We start from the raw sequence: 7,448 nt of genomic DNA, 5'->3' as shown, positions 1-7,448 counted from the left end.
ACGGCAAGTGCAAGGAGAAGTAGGCCGTCGCGAAGAACTAGTACGACCGCGTGGAACCCCCCCCCCCCCCTTCCCGCCCCACCCGCCTGTCCGAGCCGGCGGCGGTCCCCCGGACGCCCCGCCCCGCTCCCCCTCCGTGCATGTAATGTGGGGAGGACCCGTCCGCGCGTCGCCGGGCGCGCGCCGCCGTCACCGCTTCGCGCACCAGAGGCAGAACATGACGGCCATGACGAAGGCGACGAGGTACCACATGTGGCGGTTGCCGCCCGCGCCGATCATCGCGTCGAGCTTGCCCATGGTCCGCCGCAACAGGTCGCCCGCGCCGCCGACGGACCCGTCCTGCGATGGGGGTCGCGGGCTCCGGCGGCCGCGGGGCCCGGTTCGCGCGGGCCGCGCGCCATGTCCTCGAGCAGCTCGTTCTGCGACCGCACCTCGCCCTCGATGTCGTAGGACAGGGCCCGCAGCGCCGAGACCTTGCCGCCGAGCGCCGCCAACTGGTCGTCGTTCTCCTGGAGCATGTGGTCGTGCTGCAGCGACGACGGCGCGCCGCCGCGGGAGCGCATCGCGGAGGCGCGGCGCGCGCGCGCGCGCTCGTTTCCGCGGTGGACGGCGAGGCGAGGCGAGGCGCGCGCTCTGCGGCCGCGCCGTGCTGAGAGCGGCAACCGAGCGTCACGTTCGCCGCAGCGTCGGCAGGCCTCCTGCGCGCGCCGCACGACGACGCAAGCTTATCCCGCGCGCCCCCCCCCGAATCCTAGGGCGAGGCCTTGAGCTTCTTCGCCGCGGGCTCGTCGGCGTCGTTCTCGTCCGCCGGGAGCTCCGAGTCGTCGATGATGTCCTCCGCCGCGTCGCCGCCGTCGTCGTCGTCCGCGTCGTCGTCCTCGTCGTCCTCGTCGCCGAGGTCCACCTCCGCGTCGTCGTCCTCCTCCTCGTCCTCCTCGTCGTCGTCGTCGTCGTCGTCGTCCGCGCCGTCGTCGTCGTCCGCGCCGTCGTCCGCCGCGGCGCCGTCGTCCGCGGGCGCCGCGGGCGCCGCGGCCGCGTCGCCCGGCGGCGGCGGCGGCGCGGCGGGCTGGGGCGCCCACTTGATCGCGTAGCGCGTCACGCGGGGCTGGTCCGCGCAGAGGTTCCGGAAGACCCGCTCCGCCCCAAAGTCCGGCGGCGCGTCCTCCGGCGGCACGGCCGCGCCGCCCTCGCGGGGCCCCGCGCCCGGCGCGAAGTACTCGTTGTTCACGTAGTAGCCCACGGACACGAAGGGCTGGTCGAGGTACGCGCACGTGATCGACACGACGGTCACGCCGAGGCGGTCGCCGCGCGGAATTTCTGCGAAGCTCGGCGGCGGCGCCTCGAGGACGAACTTGGACGTGCCCAGGGGCACGGGGCCCACCATGACCTCCTCGAGCACCTGGTCCCTCCCCTGGTCCTCGGCGGACCCGACGTAGACGATCTTCCACTCGAGGTCGTCCTCGAGCGAGTCGAGGCACTCGAAGGTCACCTCGAAGCGCAGCGGCGCGTCGAAGGCGCTCGGGTTCTCCGACACGTACTTGACCTCGAGCACGTCGACGATGCTCATCGTGCCGCGGCGCGGCGCGGGTCCCGACCTGGTAGCTCGAGGCTTTGAATCGGCCTCAGTCGCGTTCGGCTGGCCAGCGAGGCCCTCAACTTGCGCGTCAACATAGAGCCCTCCAGGCGATTATGGCGACGCCGTCCGCCCGCAGGTGGGCCGGCGGGGCGCGGGGGGCGGCGCAGGCGCGGCGCAGGCGCGACGCGCCTCGACGCGGCACCGCGCCGCGCGTCCCGCGGCCCGCGCGCGGCCGAAGTCGCGGCCGAGCCCCTCCCCGCGGCGGCACGCACCGGCGTCGGACGTTTCTATCTACGCCCGCGCGCCGCGCCCGCCGGTCCGTCAGAGGTCCCCCTCGCGCTCGATCTCCCCGAGGAGCGCCTCGACCTCGTCGTCCTGGAGCTCCTCGAAGCGCTTCGCGATGACGGCGTCCTCGTACTGCTTGAGCTGCGTGCTGTAGGTCATGTTCTTCGTGAAGACGCGGAAGATGTAGGAGAAGGTCCAGAGGAGGATGGACCCGATGACGAAGACGCCGGAGAGCACGACGCCGACCTCGTTCGAGTCCATGCCGGTGGCCACCAAACCGGCCCAGAGCGCGTAGGGGACGACGAGCGCGAGCACCGTGAGGACGATGACGCCGCCGTAGGTGCCGGGGTCGAAGTACCACGGCAGCTTGTTCTCCTCGACCTGGCCCCCGGGCTCGGCGCGGAGCGCGACGCGGTTCCGTCGGTCGCCGGCGGGGACGGGCCGGGCCAGCGCGTTGGTCCGCCGGAGCGGGAGCGCGGCGGCTCGTCGAGCGGGCACCTGGAACGCGGCCGATGGCCGGAGCGCGGCGAAGACCGCGAGGGCCACGCCGAGCGCTGACGACATGGGACGGCCGGCCATGTCTTGCTCTGACTGGTCGATGCCTCGATTTCACCAAGGTCACCGCCGGCTTCGTTCCGTAAGCTTGCCGTGCGCCGTGCATATTTCCCCGGGGGCGCCCGCGCCGTCTACGCGCAGTCCCCGCCCACACGCCTCCGTACCAGCCGTCGATGCTGACGCGCCTGCGCACTTGCTTCTCCCCGCGCGCTGTGCTTGCACCTCGCCTCGAGCCTCCCATTTCCTCCACATACCTCGCGCCCCGGTCCACCGACGAGCCTTAGTCGTCGACGGCGAGGAGGTCCTCGTCGTCGCTGCTCGCGGCGTCGAGCGCGGCGTCCGCGGCGCCCGACGCGCCGCCGAACGTGTGCGACGCCGCGCGGGCGGCGGCGGGCGGCGCGGGCAGGCGCGGGTCCGCGGCGGCGAGGTGGCGGCCCACGTTGGCGTCGGCGATGGCGTCGCGGCCCAGGGTCTCGAGGTCCTTGGCCGCGGCGTCGAGCACGATCGTCAGCGCGTCGCGCGCGCCCTCGAGGTCCTCGGCCGCCGCCAACGCCTCGAGCCGCGCGGCCTCGTGCGCCTCGCGCGCGGCGGCGAGGTCGGCCTCGAGGGCGCCCGGCGCCGCCGCGGCGATTGCGTCGGCGCCGGCGTCGACGGCGCGGGACGCGGCCACGACGTCGGCGGCGAGGGCCGCGACCGCCGGGTCCGGCCGGCTCGGGTCCCGCGGCGCGTCGGGCAGGCCGCGCGACGCCTCGAACATGGCGAGCGCGAGCGCGTCGAGCGTCGCGTGCAGCGCGTCGACGGCGTCCGCGGGACGCGCGGCGTCCGCGGGAGGCGCTGCGGCCATTGTAGAGCTCTCTCGAGTCGAGGTGCAGCAGCGATTCAACATCGATGCAAGTTGGCGCCACCTTCGACACTTACCCATCCGCACCTCCCTCGGCGATCGCGCCGCGAGAAGACCGTGCGGGGGGGAGCGGTCGATTAGGGCGCGCGCTCACGCGCCGCGCGCGAGCTTGGCGCGGCGCTGGCGGAGCTTGTCGACGGCCTGCTGCTTGCGCTGGAGGCCGTGCTGCATGCGCTCGTAGAGGCGCTTGGCCTTCTTGGACATCATCATCTTGGCCATGGCCTTTTGCGCGTCCTCGCCGTCGGCGCCGGCGCCGTCGTCGCCCGCGTCGTCGTCGTCGGAGCCGTCGGCGGAACCGTCGTCGCCGCCGTCGCCGGCGGCGCCCGCGGCGGCGCCCGCGGCGGCGCGCGCGGCGGCGCCCGCGGCGGGGGCGGCGTGGTCCTCCGGGAGCGAGTCGTCGTAGTCGAAGAAGGGCGACAGGTGGCTCGGGAGGGCCGCGCCGGGCGCGTAGGGCGCCGCGGGCAGGAGCGTTCGCTTGTTGAGGCAGTCGACGACCCACTGGGGCTGGACGGCGTCGCGCGTCGCCGCCTCGCCGGGCGGCGCGGCGCCGCGGTCGCGGACGACGTGCGTGACGTCGCCCGGGTCCGTCGCGCCGTCGGCGACCGTCGCGCCGGCCGCCGCGAGCGCGAAGTCGAGCCAGCCGTAGGACGCCTCGCGCGCGAGCTCGACCGTGAGCCCCGCGAAGACGCCCGCCGGCGCGCGGTCCGCCGGCGCCGCGAGCTTGAGGTACCGCGACGTCGTCGCGCACTCGAGCGGCGGGAACGGCAGCTCGAGCTTCTTGTAGAGGCGGAAGCACACGGTCTTGAGCAGGGTCTCGTAGAACTCGAGGAACGTGACCATGACGCGCAGGTCGACGTCGCGGGGCACGGCCTGCGTGAACGCGTGCGGCACGAGCCACGTCACGGCCTTGCCCTCGACGTCCGCGGAAAAATAGACGCCCTTGATGGAGATGAAGGCCTTGGTCAGGCCCCCGGACAGGGCCACGGCGTTCTCCCAGGCGCGGCAGAGGCCCTTGCACGTCGCCGTGTGCTCCGGCGTCACGCGGCCCGCGCCCGGCAGCGTCGCGAAGAGGTAGACGAGGCTGAGGCAGTCGTCGAGGTCGTCGAGCGCGAGCTCGAAGCGCGGGTAGCGCTCGCGCACGAGGTGGTAGAGCGTGTACTGGGGCGCGCCCTCGTGGCGGCGCCGCGCGTCGCCGACGTCGCGGCGGCCCGCGGACCGGCGGACCTTGGTCATGAGCGCCTTGAACTCGCGGAACTTGGCCACCAGGGGCTCGTGGGCGAGGTGGGCCACGTCCTGCACGGAGTAGTAGACCTTGTCCTTGCCCTTGGCCATGGCCTTGGGCGGGTCCCGCGGGTAGACGCCCTTGAGGATGCAGAGCCGCCGGAAGTCCTTGAGCGTGAGCTGGAGCCGTCTCAGGATCGTGCTCCGCGTCATGAAGGCGCTGTTGACGCCGCGCTCGCCCTTCTTCGTCATCTTGCCGTGCTTCGCGAGGCGCTGCTTCACCGAGAGCTTCGTCGTCGCCTTGGCGCTGTTCTGGAACGTGCCGCCGCCGCGCTTCGCCCGCTTGACCTTCTTGCCATGGTAGATGCCCGTGCCGGCCTTGCCCATGGTGTCCGGCGGCGGCGCGTCGGAATGCGGCCGGCGCGGGTCGACGGAGAGAGGCTACTGAGCGGGCTGTGCACGCTCACGGACGGCGGTCGATGGCCAAACACGAGCGTCGGACGCCTCGATCGCCAATGCAACACGGCGGCTTCATTCGTTCAACATTTACCCCTCGGGAAGCGGCCCGGATTCCTTGTCCTCATGGCTGTGGCAAGAGATTGCCGGCGCCCGCGCACCGCGCGTGCGCCCCCGCGAGCCCCCGCGCGGGTTACGCTGTCGTCTGTGACCTATGTGACGTTCGTAACCAGCTCCTTGGCTCCGGAAAAGACGCGCGCGTGCGTCTACGGCGTGGGCCCCAAAACGCCGTAATCCGGCGGTCCGGTCATGCGGCGGCAAATCGATGAGTTCTCGGGCGCTCTTGCAACCGGACGATCGAAGTCATGGTGCGAGTCGATGGTGCGACGCATCTTTGGTCGCGCGCCGATTTTCTGACGACTCGCGAATGTCCGCCGGGCGCCGAAGCGCTTTGACCGAAAACGCGAACCGCGGTGCGCCTGTGGGCGCTGGCGGCGGGCTGGCTGCCGTCGAAGGCGTGGACCATATGCTACGAGCGGGCGAAGGCGTCGGAGTCGCCCCGGGTTGCGAAATCGGCGTACGAGAGGTTGTTCTGGTCAAAAGTGGCCTCAAATAGCCCGAAAACGAGTGATTTCGGCGCCAAACGCAGCGTTTCGCGTCGACCGATCACCGCCACTGTGTTCCGTCGGGCGGTTCGACACGATAGAGCTCCTGCATGACGATCTACACCGTCTCCGACGCCCAAAAGGTGCCCGACACTCGCCGAAAGCGTCTCGGCCGAGAAGTGGCGAATGGTCTCCGCGGCCCTTTACGGCCGCGTCCGGGCCTCGGCCAAGGATTATGCGACCTGTTCGTCCATCTACGGTCCCGATCGCAGCCGCGAGCGGCTGGGTCGCTGCAGAGAGCGCCCTAGAGCGTCTCCAGGGGCTCAAACATGCTCATTTAGGCCTAAATTTACTCCTTCACGCCCCATAAACTCGCTCTCTGCAGCGATCCCGCACCCCATGGCGCGGGTCGGGACCGTCGGCGGACAGGGCGGGCGCAGGAGCCTCGAGCAAGGTCGAGGCGCGGCCGCAAAGCCCTGCCAAAGGACCCCGGCGACCACCGCTCGTTCGGCGCGGACGCGCCGACGCGCGAGAACGGGGGCGCGCGGACGACGACCAGCGGTCCGCGCGGACGTGGTGGTACCATACCCGACCCCTCGATGCTTAGCTGTCGCCGGAGAGTCACATGGCGCAGCTGCGCAGGCCCTCGAATCCCTCGGCCGAACGCGGCCGAACACCTCGACCATGTTGTTGCACATGTGCATGGCGCGCGTCACGCACCTCAAGCGGTTGGATCGATCGATCATCATCCCCGACCCCTTCCCCACGCACTCGGAGGACACGGGCACGCCCGTGTCGACTCCGAATCGGACCCGCTCGGCTCGATTACGCGCATCGGCGCGGACGCGCCGACGCGCGAGAACGGGGGCGCGCGGACGACGACCAGCGGTCCACGCGGACGTGGTGGTACCATACCCGACCCCTCGATGCGTAGCTGTCGCCGGAGAGTGACATGGCGCAGCTGCGCACCCGATCGGCGCCACCCGCCGAAGGTCGCTGCTCGAGCACGACCGCTCGCGCTCCGCTCGCGTCGTCCAGCCGCGCCACCGCGCGGAGAGGCCCGTCGGATGCATGGCTCGGCGCTCCTACGTTTTTTTCCGCGACGGAATCGGGGAACATGGCGCCGCGCACGGCGCAAAACACGCTCTCCGAGGCGCTTCGACGCTGCTCGGGACAAGCCGAGGACATTGGCCGGGGGTAAAATCGCAGTGGCTTCCCGAGGGGTAACATTGCAGCGTGCACGGTCGATCCGTCTCGTCCAAGCTTTGGAAATTATAGAAATCCAGGGGCAGCGCCCGCGGGTGAGCACGCGAATGGCGGCGCTCGCGGCGTCGTCCCTGCCGAAGAGCGCGTCGCACGACGACCTCGCCGCGCTGAGCATTTCCAAGAGCGCCTCCGACGGCGCCATGGCGTCGCCGGGCCTCGCGCGGGCGCAGTCCTTCGCGTCGACGCCGTCGCTCGCGTCGCTCGCGGGCCCGCCGGCGCCGCCGCTCGAGCTCGAGGAGCGCGACGCGGCGTCGGGCCTCAAGTACGTGCGCTGCATGCTCGGCGCCGGCGCGGCGGCCGACGCGCCGGAACCGCCGGTCGTCTTCTTCGCGCACGGCTGCGCCATGAACGCGGGCGCCTGGCGCGGCGCGCTCGCGGCCCTGCACGCGGCGCTCTGCGACGGCGGCCGGCGGCTCGAGGCCGTCGCCGTGGACCTGCCGGGCCACGGCCGGAGCCCCGCGGCGCCCGTGGCGCCGGCCGGCGGCGGCGCGCCGCCGGGCCCCGACGGCGGCGGCGGCGGCGCCTGGCGCGGCGTCGCGCGGGCGCTGCTCGACGTCCTGGGCGAGGTCGCGGGCGACCGGCC

At 72.4% G+C, this 7,448-nt stretch overlaps 5 protein-coding genes across 5 annotated transcripts in view; 1 reads left to right on the top strand and 4 right to left on the bottom strand.

The window, feature by feature from the left end:
• Positions 1-57: 57 nt before the first annotated feature.
• Positions 58-630, bottom strand: AURANDRAFT_70300 (hypothetical protein; the record flags this gene model as incomplete). The annotated part of the gene is made up of 2 exons (XM_009041552.1): positions 58-339; positions 399-630. The coding sequence occupies 2 exons, from the start codon at positions 561-563 to the stop codon at positions 190-192; spliced, it is 315 nt and encodes a 104-aa protein (XP_009039800.1).
• A 433-nt stretch (positions 631-1,063) lies between these two features.
• On the bottom strand, positions 1,064-1,567 carry AURANDRAFT_6786 (hypothetical protein; the record flags this gene model as incomplete). The annotated part of the gene is made up of 1 exon (XM_009041551.1): positions 1,064-1,567. A coding segment is annotated over one exon (504 nt), but the record flags the coding sequence as incomplete, so codon positions are not given.
• Positions 1,568-1,909: 342 nt separating this feature from the next.
• Positions 1,910-2,191, bottom strand: AURANDRAFT_8479 (hypothetical protein; the record flags this gene model as incomplete). Its single annotated transcript, XM_009041550.1, has 1 exon — positions 1,910-2,191. A coding segment is annotated over one exon (282 nt), but the record flags the coding sequence as incomplete, so codon positions are not given.
• A 1,879-nt stretch (positions 2,192-4,070) lies between these two features.
• AURANDRAFT_4268 (hypothetical protein) lies at positions 4,071-4,790 on the bottom strand (the record flags this gene model as incomplete). Its single annotated transcript, XM_009041543.1, has 1 exon — positions 4,071-4,790. A coding segment is annotated over one exon (720 nt), but the record flags the coding sequence as incomplete, so codon positions are not given.
• A 2,122-nt stretch (positions 4,791-6,912) lies between these two features.
• AURANDRAFT_66373 (hypothetical protein) overlaps positions 6,913-7,448 on the top strand; it is a gene marked incomplete at both ends in the record, with an annotated part of 1,912 nt that continues 1,376 nt past the window's right edge. The window contains one exon of the mRNA XM_009041638.1: positions 6,913-7,431. Within this exon, the coding sequence (XP_009039886.1) occupies positions 6,913-7,431 (519 nt within the window). The remainder of the gene's footprint in view (positions 7,432-7,448) is intronic.

The sequence above is a fragment of the Aureococcus anophagefferens genome, assembly GCF_000186865.1.
Source record: "Aureococcus anophagefferens unplaced genomic scaffold AURANscaffold_22, whole genome shotgun sequence".
NCBI classification, from domain to species: Eukaryota; class Pelagophyceae; order Pelagomonadales; family Pelagomonadaceae; genus Aureococcus; species Aureococcus anophagefferens.
Note: the sequence above shows the minus strand (reverse complement) of the source record. Positions and strands in the feature narration are given on the sequence as shown.